The sequence below is a fragment of the Mesoplodon mirus genome, assembly GCF_964341445.2.
Source record: "Mesoplodon mirus genome assembly, chromosome: 2".
Taxonomy (NCBI): Eukaryota; Metazoa; Chordata; class Mammalia; order Artiodactyla; family Ziphiidae; genus Mesoplodon; species Mesoplodon mirus.
Genome location: NC_138977.1, coordinates 197564147 through 197575832, shown reverse-complemented (window position 1 = coordinate 197575832; position 11686 = coordinate 197564147). Strand labels below are relative to the sequence as shown.

At 41.6% G+C, this 11686-nt stretch overlaps 2 protein-coding genes across 5 annotated transcripts in view; one reads left to right on the top strand and one right to left on the bottom strand.

Annotated features, from left to right (window-relative positions):
- Window positions 1-10775, top strand: part of NOC3L (NOC3 like DNA replication regulator) — a 48536-nt gene extending 37761 nt beyond the window's left edge. Inside the window, exon 22 of one of the 2 annotated variants that reach the window (XM_082604138.1) lies at window positions 10077-10775. In XM_082604138.1, the coding sequence (XP_082460264.1) occupies window positions 10077-10083 (7 nt within the window). In that variant the 3' untranslated portion in view covers window positions 10084-10775. Of the gene's footprint in view, window positions 1-2997; window positions 3088-10076 lie in introns of those variants that run through there. The other variant, XM_082604136.1, reaches the window with a different exon arrangement.
- PLCE1 (phospholipase C epsilon 1) overlaps window positions 1-11686 on the bottom strand; it is a 313229-nt gene that overhangs the window by 4582 nt on the left and 296961 nt on the right. For 2 of the 3 annotated variants that reach the window (XM_082604110.1, XM_082604111.1), the window contains exons 28-32: window positions 10797-10925; window positions 8938-9147; window positions 4672-4830; window positions 2980-3198; window positions 2433-2645 (exon numbers count right to left, since the gene is read on the bottom strand). In XM_082604110.1, coding sequence (XP_082460236.1) covers window positions 2457-2645; window positions 2980-3198; window positions 4672-4830; window positions 8938-9147; window positions 10797-10925 — 906 coding nt within the window. In that variant the 3' untranslated portion in view covers window positions 2433-2456. Of the gene's footprint in view, window positions 1-2149; window positions 2235-2432; window positions 2646-2979; window positions 3199-4671; window positions 4831-8937; window positions 9148-10796; window positions 10926-11686 lie in introns of all 3 variants that reach the window. The other variant, XR_014291928.1, reaches the window with a different exon arrangement.

Here is an 11686-nt window from a genome sequence, read left to right as displayed (position 1 = left end):
GAATATTTCAGAACAAATAACATGAAATATTATATCACTCAGAAAGCAATAAAAATATTAAACTGGTTTTCTTATGAGCATAAACAGAAAGGCCCTTCTTTTTTCACAAACGCTTTCTTCGAAACACCATTCGTAAAATTAATAACATGGGTTCTATATTCCCATAGATGCACCAATGGCTATTACTATTATTATTATATCAATGGCTATTTTAATTTTATTTTTTAATTAAAAAATATTTATTTATCTATTTATTTATTTGTCTGCGCTGGGTCTCAGTTGCAGCACAGGGATCTTCGTTGCCACGTGCAGGATCTTCAGTTGCAGTATGCGGGATCTTTTAGTTGCGGCATTCATTTCTTAGTTGCGGCATGCGGGATCTAGTTCCCTGACCAGGTATCGAACCTGGGCCCCCTGCATTGGGAGTGCGGAGTCTTAGCCACTGGACCACCAGGGAAGTCTCTCAATGGCTATTTTTAAAGAGGAGCTTCCCCAGGTTTAGTGAAAGATGTGAGGTCAATTGACTGATTCTGAATATCTGCTTACTATAGGAAAATTGAGTCCAAAGGCAATTGTCTAAATCACCACCACCCTCCCTACTCTCCTAAAATATAAGCAACTAGTAATGCTCATTATAGCAAGCACATTATTTTAAAGTCAAATTTCTAGTGGAGTTGTATTCTTACATACTTATTAATCTTCTGGCACACTGAGGGCTCTTTATGTGCATAGTGTAATTTCACTCTGTCATTACGGAGGTTATAATAGGTGTGCATAACATTATCACACCTATGATTTATTTGATGCTAAGTTCTTGATATGAAAAACAATATTTGAAATTTTGATCACTGTCTTTATTGTGTGCTCACACACCCACTACCATTGTGAGTCACTTTCCAAAAGTTGGAGAGGCTTAGCATGGTACTTAATCCTAAAGCTCACTGGGCTTTCGGAGACACTGCCTGTCTCGGTGACACTGTGGCAGGAAAGGAAGTGAGTCTGAACTTTAAAAATGGGATACCAGAGGTACCGCAACAGAAAATGGGTGCTGAGCCGTCTCAGAGTCTGGAACAGCCTGGGGCTTCACTATTCTCTGCATATTCACTATTATCTGATGCTATGTGATGTGGATTGCTGCCATAGAGCCGAGATTTCTTTCTGATGAGTCTTTGCATACAGAACCTAAAAAGCCCTGACTCAAGATAATGGGATGGGGCTTCCCTGGTGGCGCAGTGGTTGAGAGTCTACCTGCCGATGCAGGGGACATGGGTTCGTGCCCCGATCCGGGAAGATCCCACATGCTGTGGAGCGGCTGGGCCCGTGAGCCATGGCCGCTGAGCCTGCGCGTCCGGAGCCTGTGCTTCGCAACGGGAGAGGCCACAACAGTGAAAGGCCCGCGTACCGCAAAAAAAAAAAAAAAAAAAAAAGATAATGGGATGTGCAGAAGTTCTGGAGGAGGCAGTTTCCTGTATTTGGCCTCGTCTGTTTTGAAAGAGCTTTCTTTGTAAGTGTATACGGGGCACCAATTGTTTTAGGAGTTGCTCCTTAAACATTGGCTCAATGTATCAGTCTTCTTTTTTCAGTCAAATTTGGCCCTGTCAAGAGATATTAATAAATTCTTTAATTATGAGCTTCTACAAATATCTGATTGTGATGAAGACAGATGATGCAGCTCTGTAGTATAAGCAACAATGCCTTCACTGTGCAGTTGGTCTCTTGAGAATTTTAAATCTTAGAACTATGATGGAACAGGTGAAAGGTGGGCGTTAATAATCCCTTGGGTTCATTAAGAAACTGAGTGAAAAGAAGAAATCTATGTTTGGTTTCCTCACATGCTTTTTCTTTTTTTAAATTCAGGTTCCATATAAATAGTCTGTTTTAAGATAGAATGAAATTTACTCTCTATATGAATACCAAGCAGTAAGCTGGCAACCAAAGGCATGATTTACTGCAGGCTGTTATGTCATTTTGCTTTCTTTTTAATCATTACATCCTGGATGCCAGATTTTAATTTTTTAATTGAGGCAGAAGAAGTTGAGGTTGTTGAGAGTAAATCAGACCTAAATTAGAAGAACATCAAACTAGAAATACAAAGGAATAAAAGCTGAATGGCCCATAGCAGCCCTTCAAGAATGTTCATATGAGTTACCAGTAATTAAGACAGTTCTGTGTCTGATGAAATAAGGCTGTTGTAGTTTGGGCAAGTTTGTTGTCCTCTTGGGGCCTTTAGTTATCTACAAAATAAGGAGATCTAAAATTATCAGTGCTGAAGTGATGTGTATCTTCAGAGCCCTTTTTCTGTAGGGTACCATTCCTACCTGCCTCAGGGACATCCTCCTCTTGGAAAAGACCAATGACAGTGTACAGACTGTGTCTTACAAAGTAGTGTAAGTTGACCCCCCATTTCAGAACAGTGCAAGGACTCAGAATACCTGGGTAAAACGTGCTACCCTTGCTCATTGTCGATAGTCTATCGTGTCACTGGAGGACAAGCCGCCCACAGGTTTCTCCTCCTTGTTTTGGACATTTTCTGAGGCCAAGACCTGAGAAGGTGATGTGAGTCCTCGGGGCTGTTTAGTCGACTTGGTGAGCTTCTTGAGTTCGCTTGCAAAAGAGATGCCTTTTCTTTTGTCTTCTCGGGATGCCTGTGGAAAACGAGAATCTTCCGTTGGTATTAGGTTAAATTAGCCAGGGTCCCCAATCACATGACACTATCAGAAAAAGCCCTTTCTTGTTCCCTTTCTAGTAAGTAGAGCTTTGGAAAGCAGGGCTGAGGGACTCCCCTCTCAGGACTGCGTAAGCTCAGAGGGGAAGACATTTCTTTCCACACAGTGAAAACAGAACCAAACAACATTCTTCCGACTAATTTCCTTGACTCGGGAACTTCCTCCTAGATTTCACTAGCTCCTGAATTTGATTACACTGTAGTTATGAATATCAAATAATTTGTGAAGAGAGAAAAATAATCTTGCACTTTACCTGCACTTGTTCCTTTAGCTTAAGGATGAATTTTCCTGCACCTTTCCACCTGCTTTGAGCTTGAAAAACACACTCCTGATCCAAAAGGACACGCTGGGAGGACTTTGGGGTAGAAGACTTCCTGTTGGCAGTGTCTTTCACCACCTCTTCCAAAAGCACATAATCACCCGGGTTCGGGTTGCTCAAGATGCTATAGGAATATTTGGCTTTGCATAAGGTCTGAAACACAAGTTATGATCAACTGAATAAAGACACACTATCTCCAACACCTGCTTCACTGTAGATGAGACTTTGAGGTGGGAAAATATCAGACTTTAAGAGATGGAGGGGGTCTTTCAGATCATGTCATCCCACTTCTCATTATACCTTGTCATAGTTGTAGCTAGCTTATAGGAACTTTCCCACATTGCCTCATTTAGCTTCACAACCGTCCATGATTTAGGTGTTACTATGCCCATTTTCCAGACAAGGAAGTTTAAGCATACAGAGGTCAGGCAGATTCCAGTGGATGCACAGCTAGTAAGTAACAGAAAAAGGACTTGAACTGGATTTTCTGCATCCACCAAAGCTGGTAGAGACGGAAGGTCATGCAGACAGTGAGAGACAGAAGCTTGACCCTCAGGAGCCTCTCTGTCCCACGAGGCTCCCTCTTCATCTCAGAGTCTTGGATGTTAGAACTTACCTGGTCTCACTTCTCATTTAGTACAAGATTATCTTTCATTTATGCATTTATTCACTCATCACATGTTTAGTGAGGGCTTACTATGTCCCAGATACTGTATATAGTTTGGGGAGTTCCAGGTCTATTAAGGAGGCTAATATTAACCAAACTATCATGCAATAAGAATAGCAAATAGCACTTAAGTAGTGTTTGCCATGTGCTAGGTGTTGTAATAGGCGAATGTGCTTTACATATATTTACTTAATCTTCACAATACCTCTATAAGGAAAGTGCTAATGTACCATCTTCATGTTATCTGCATGGTAGCTTAGCACATGGTGTTGTGCTGGAGTCCACTGGAATCAGATGTGGTGGGAGGAGTTACAAGATAGAAACTGGCAAATGCTACAAAATCAGGGCTTTTTTTTTTTTTTTTTTTTTTTTTTTGAAGAGAGCCAGTTTACCAGCACTCCAGTGTAACTAAGGCACAGATGGTTCAATAACTTGTCCAAGCTCTCAGAGCTAGTAAGAAGTAGAGCTGGGATTTGCACCTGGAGCAATCTGATCTAGAGTCTGTTAACTGTTACGCTATCTTCTCAAGTGAGTGTTTAATAAACGCAAACCATAACAGGGCTTCAAAAGAAGGAAACAGAGTTCTGTGAAGCCACGTACACAGAGAAGCATGACCAGAGGAGGGGAGAGGGTCAGAGGAGGCCTCCTGCATGTCCTCTGAAGGATCCCTGAGAGATGGCCATTAAGTATTGGCTTAGGCCTTTCTGGGATGATGACGTTCCCGCTCTGCAGAGCCACCTTCTAGATCCATTATCGAGGCTTCAGAGAGAGCCTGACTCACAGTAGATACTGGGCAAGTATCGTTGAAGGAATCAGTATTTCCCAGCCTTAAGAGGCACGCTGTCCCTTGTCAGGTCCCCTTTGTTCTAGAACCTCATTCACAAAGGGAGCTGAAATCTGATTTGTCCCAATAGTTCACACTGAGGACAGGACTGAGGTGAGGAAGGGGAGGGCTTCACCTGCTGAATGACGTCCTGCGCGGTGCTGACGCGGGGCGCCTTGATGACCGTTCGCGGTTGCTCTGGAGAAACGTCATGCACTTGGACAAAGAAACTCTCCTCCTCTGAGCTCAAGATCATCTCCTTGTCATCTTGAATGATGCTTTTCTCTTCCAGATTCTATGTTAAAAAAGAAGAAAAGTCTGAGTAGATGGTAAGATGATGTAGAATAAGGAAAGAAAAACCTAGCAAAAATCTGACATGGATCTTGGTAATGTGGAAACAACTTCTTAGCTTTATATTCCATACGCTAGTTACTACATAAACTATTCTAAAAGGATACGCATCTCTTCTTAGAGGAGGAAAGTACTGTAAGTTTCTGCTGATGTTGACACAATGATAAGGTTTGGTCCAGAACAAGCCAGTAGATCTGCTCCTATTAGCTGTGGGTTTTGAGTCCAAATCAGCTAGAGATAAATTTGTAAAAAGACAATATGCCATTTTGCCAATTACTAAACGCCAAATAAGAACAATAAATACATTTAAGAGAAATCTACCCATTCCCCCACAGACCTTGAGCACTTAAGAAATGCTAGACATCTGAAACGTGAAACATGCAAAATCGGCATTCAGGCGGGCTGGATGAACAAAACCCACAGTGGAAAGGCTAAAACAATGACTGGAAGTAAGTCACATCGAAATGAATATCAACAAAATTCTCAATAATTATGAGAATTGGTCATCAGGTTAGACGGCTTTTGGTGGGTTGGCTTTCAGTGAATTTTACATATATAATTATATATTACATACACATATATCTATAGACATATGTATCTTTTAAAAAATTTTCAAGCGGTAAGGAAATATATCAATAAAAAGGCAAACTTCCCATTTCTACCTTTTTCCTTTTTCTCTTCCACCCCTCCCATCTCATTCTCCACAAAAAACCCACTGTTATTACATTGCATATCCTTTTAACCATCTGCTATGGATATACAAATTATTTTTGTGTATGTGAATAAATATATACAAAGAAACCCTGGAATTATGTGAATTTAGATATAATATGATCGTCAAATGGCCCCTGTTCTCTGTTAGCCCCATTCTCAAATGAGGTCATGTAAAGTTGTCTTCCGCAAGGGGGAGGCAAGGCAAGTGAGCAGTAGGGAACCCCATCTCAGGAAGTGAGGATGTGGCAGGAAGGCCCTCCAGTCCCCAGCATTCTAGCTTAATCTCAGAATAGGCCACAGAAGTGGTGCTACCTAACCAGAAGACTCCAAGAATCACTGTCATTGTCCTGGAAAGTCCAGCCAGCCCCAGGACCTAGAATAGTCCCCCACTGATTTTAAAGTCAAAATGAGCAACTGTCACCAGGTGGCGCCAAACTGTAGCCAGGACCAGAAAGGACTGGCTCCTGGGGCTTCTCACCAACCAGGCGCACAGCCTCGCCCCAATCATTTCATTAATCTTGCAGTCGTGGTCCTTAGAATTTACACAACTGAACTGTTTTGACCCCATTCATCATATTACGCGTGAGAGGGAGAGAGCCATTGTCTATTTTTATTACATAAAATGAGACTGTACTCTAGTACCTATGTTATTCTACGACTCCTTTTTTCTCTCCACTTAAAAGACTGTGATCATCATTTCATGTCAGTTCCTAAAGATTTTGCATAATATGTCATTGCATTGATTATAATATATTTAACCAATCGGAGAGTGGGGTTGGGTGCTAATTCACATGACATAATTTATAATCTCAGGGTTCTGAAAGCTAGGATGTAAGTAAGCAAGACAAAAAACAAAAAAGTTCTAAGTTGCCACATAAAATATCCCAATGACCATGCATTGGGAATTACTTCTAAGAGCACTCCATAGAGCCTTACTCAGAGCTTATTAATGTTTAAGCCGTTTTCAGCCACATTAGAAGCCACAGATTATGACCATAACAATAACCTTCATTTGTGTATTCCTTTACAGTCTACTAAGCATTTCTCTACATATTGTCTACATGTTTGGCATGAGTCTTATGATAATCTTTTTGAGTCAAGCAGGATAGTTCCTCTCATAGATTTTACAAATTAGGGCATAGAGGTTTACAGAATTCAGATGAGCCATTGAAGGTCATCCATCTAATTTGTGTCAGAGCCAGGTTTGTCTGATTTCAAATCCAGCAGGTGTCAGAGGAGAGCATATTGACCATAAGAAGATACCTAACAGCTTGAGAGCCCAGAAGACAAGAAAATCATACAAAGCAGGCAGGCAAGATCAGAGGTAACAGACTGCAGCTTCATGGGCAAACTGCTTATGTATCTTACTAGTTCCACAAAGTAACTAAATGGAAATACTTATAGCCCAAATCTATCAGCTATGCCAGTGTCCGCTTGCATGCAATACGCACACTGAATTCATTTCGCCAATCAGTAAATTTGTATTGTGTGTTGCTATGGAGCCGGTAAGCCTAGATACATGAAATATGATTTGTTATCTTTTGAGATGTATTTCAGTCATTTCGAAACTCTCCTCCCAACAAAGGCATATAAAGGAGAACTTGCTGTATTGTACTCATCAGAAAATGCTTCCCCTCTAATTTCTCCTCCTTTTTTCCAAATGCTTCTGTTCCACCAGCCTTTATTAAACATTCGTTCCCAATGTCTCTACTGCCTGCTGTCATATACATTTTAAGTTGCCTATGGGGCATCCCTTACTCCTGGTCCTTCCAACCATGTGATGAAGTTCCATGGCAACACTCAGCAGGCTGCCCACGTTTCCTCTTGCTCACCACCTCCCACGGTGCATGTGGGAGAAGCCACGGAGACTGATGCAACTCCAGCCTGACCAGCACAGGGTAGTGGAAAGAACACTGACCTGGAAGCCGTAAGACTTGAGTGCTGTCTCCTTCTCACCCTGCGTGACCTAACTTCTCTGAACCTGTTTTCTTTGTGTAGAATGGTTTCCATTACATCATGAGATCATTCAAACTAGTGGGAGCGTTAAATGCTGTAAGTCATGATGCAAAGATACGGTTTAACAAACTCACTTCTTCACTGAAATTGTTCATTTCTATGATACTTTTTTACATGTGACAAAGACAATTAGAAATAGGAAAAAAAATTAGAGAGAAATTAAAGATGGCTTCAAAAATCCAGCTAAGCCCTCTATATTTTCTCATAAAGCTATTATTATTAGAATTGCTTTTCCTCCGTCTTAGTAATTTGTGTGTCTGATGGGGAGAGGACGCTAGGGAGACAAGTACATTTCTTTGCTTAAAGCAAGTGTCCTTTTATCATCTAAGGCAATGTTAGGAGGGAAGGCAGTGGCTCTGGTTCCCAGAGGAGATGCTGGAGTTCTGTGGAGGCTGCAGACCACGTTCATAGTTAGGTAGAGAGTGAAAAAGTAACACATGATGCTGAAAATGGTCTCCTTATCATCTCTACTGTGTCCCAGCAAGCATGGACCAGCAATGGGCGTTTTACCAGCCCAGCTCTATTACCTGCCCCAAAGAAGCAGATCATGTGCCTAGAACAGGGCTTGGCACATTTTAGGTGCTCAATAAATATTTGTTTAATCGAATTGTTGAACTGATTCAACTGCTTCATTATTGACTTATCATGAGGTATGATTGTGTAATGATCTTGTGTGTCATTTTAAAAAAATGGCAGTAAGTTAGTAGTGGGCTCCTATCAATTTATTAAAAAAAAAATGTGTTCTATCAGCAAACCCCATCAGGAGCCCAACAGTCTGGGGTTGACAGGCAGTCGTATTGTTTCCTTTATGAGAATGATCATGGGAATATTGTTATAAATTCGGACCAAAGCTGAGAGGTTATTCTTACTTTGTGTAAAGTTATGGAATATTTTCAAAGAAATACTGTTATTTCACGTATTAGCACAAAACATTTTCTTGGCTAAAACTTGAAGAGGCAACAAACCCCCAAACGCAAAATGCCTACAGGCCTTCCATTACACACTACTGTGACCCTCATAACCATGTCTTCACATAAACAGATAAAACACTGGACGCACCACTGATGACATGCTTCAGGAATCCTTCAGTTCTTTCTCCCTTTGTTTCCTAAGGGATGATTTTTAGACCGAATTTCTGTAACTTAGAGTTAACATTCTGAATATGTGCGGAAGAATAAAATCAATTCTCCACACTTACTTAAGAAGACTATAAAGCAAGTTGCAATGATAAGAAATTCTGAATTTGAGGCAGGCAGCTAGTGGTGAGGTGGTGAGTTACATATGAGCTGCTACAATGTAGGCTGCCCCAGGACACACTTACTTCCTGCTGGGTTTTTAAGACAATCCTGCCAACATATCCCTCTTCTGGAAACCAGCTGCTTAAAATCTGCATGATCTCTTCTTCTGGACCAATGGCTCTCTGGAACGGTTGTTTCCTACATTCATTCTTTTCTTTAGATATAAAATATTTTTCTTCCATTAAAAAATAGTCTGTGGCAATAGGTTTGGTGTCTTGATCAATAGTCAGACTCTAAAGAAAAAACAAAGGCAAATTTAGGCACACCTCTGAAGAGTGGGCAAAGGAACAAGTCTATTTTCATGGGGTTCGGATAGGTTTGATGTGCAATTTATAAGTGAAACCTACCCTGCAGTGTTGCATAATTCTTTTTGGAAGATCTAAGAATTCTCTTACGTCCAAAAAGGATTGTTTATGTTCATTCTGGGCAATGACACAATTTATTCATAATCCCCAGACAGTATAACTATTTTTCCCACTGCTGGAATGAGAGCTCTTACTGAATTAAAAACTTTAGGTTTTTCAGTCCGTGAACTTAGCTCTTTGTAATCTTACAACACAGGACCGAGGGCAAAGAACCTAGTCCAGCTTTTACTAAGATAATCTCCCATTCTCCTTTTGGAAATACTCAATCATCTGCTAATCTCATCTGATCTAAATTCCTGGGAATTCCCCTTTCAATAAACTCTTTTGGCTGCGTTGGGTCTTTTGGCTGCGTTGCTGCGCGCAGGCTTTCTCTAGTTTTGGCGAGTGGGGGCTACTCTTCGTTGCGGTGCGCAGGCTTCTCACTGCAGTGGCTTCTCTTGTTGTGGAGCACGGGCTCTAGGCATGTGGGCTCAGTAGTTGTGGCTCGCGGGCTCTAGAGTGCAGGCTCAGTAGTTGTGGCACATGGGCTCAGTTGCTCTGCGGCATGTGGGATCTTCTCGGACCAGGGCTCGAACCTGTGTCCCTGCATTGGCAGGTGGATTCTTAACCATTGTGCCACCAGGGAAGTCCAGAGTCACAACCTCTTAATTTTGTTTCATTTTATGATTGAGGCACTGACTGATTGTAAAGCATAATCCAGACACAGTAGGAGAACTTAGTAAACACTAGCCATCATGATAGTTTCTCTTACTGATGTTTTCTTTCACTCTTTTTTCTATTGTCCGTGTTACCGACAGAGGCTAAACTTGAAGTGAGTCACCAGAGAAGGCTGCCACCATCCGGCTTAGATTGAGCAAACATTCTTCTCTTCAGGCATCCCCCCCACCGGCCCCCAACAATGATGCAAGGACTCGAGTCAGCACTTGGCACTGCTGCATCTCACTTGGAGAAGCAGAATGAACTGGGGATGGGGTGGGGGAGAAGATTCTCAAGAAGACCCTGCTCGCCTTACCCCAGCCCCTGGTCTGTGGTTGATGCTGGGCTGTGGATTGTGTGGGGCAAGGCAGCTACTACTACAGCAATAATTCAGGGCACGAAGCTCCCAGGAGCAGGTCAGTTGACACTGTTAGCTCCATGATAGGGCCAGCGTCACTCCCTCCCCAGTCCTGCTTTATAGCCCTGTGATTACTCACGTAGGGTGACAGTAATATGCTACTTTTTATGGGTGGTCCGTGGAAATGTTTCCTTACTTTACATCATCGTATTTTATAACGTCTCCAAAACCCCAACAGTGCTTTGTGATAGTAGACACCGAAGTTCATGGACGGACTGATTTAAAAAACAAAGCCCCCCAAACCCCTTGGTAGTAGCTTCTGTTTGATAATCTGTGAAATCTGACACGAGCTGCTTTCTCTGACTTTAAGTCCGTTGTAAAATGTTGGGCAAAATGTTAACCTGTGCATAGAGATTCCCCTCAAAGGGGAACTGTTTATTAACTACAGGCTCAGTGAACTTACTTGTTGGAGAAGCTGCTTTGCCTTGGTGCCTCCATTTATGGAGAAAACAGCAAAGGGCTCTGGACCTGGGACCCCATGTACTGTGACTCTGTGAATCTGCAAACATTTTCTTTCTTCTGTATTAAACATCTGTCAAGGAAGATCACATGGTTTCTCATTCATTTACATTCTCATATTGTTTCTAGGCTACACCAATACAGAAGTGCTAGTTCTTAGGAAGTACGTACAGGGACACGTAAATGCAAAACAAGAGCATCCTTTTATAACCAGATGCATCTTTTTGTGGTTCAGTAGGCAATGGTGCATCTTGCTTAATAGTCTAGTAAGAATATTTAGCAGCATACCACCAAAATATTAACTTATTTTAAATAACAGTGTCTCTTTCCATCATAATTAGGGGACTGATATTATCTGAAATGTATGTCGGTCCTTACTTATGAACAGACATTCAACAGTGTCTGTTGAGTTCCATCCCTCTTCAGGGCACTGGGCTAGAATTTTGGATGGTAAGATGATAAATAAAATATTCTGGCCTTAAGGAGCTTGCTGTCCAGGCATACTAATAATTATGATACAAAAAATATTTCTGTTAGGAGGAGTTGGGGAGGTGTATAACTCGCAAGTCTTCGAGCAGTTTGTATATTAAGATATATTCATTCATTTAAAATACAAAATCATTTATGGAGGGCTGGCAGGAATCAGACATTTTGCCTGCCCCTGGGGATTCAGGGAGAAATGGGACATTATCCCTGGCTTCAAGGGCTCCCAGTTGAATAGAACAGCTAGAAGAGAACGTGGACAATTATAAGTTGTCCATGGTAAGTTCCTTGGGAAGCCAGGTTTGGAGGAAATCAGAGAGCACCTCCTGAAAATGGTTATCATCTGAAGGC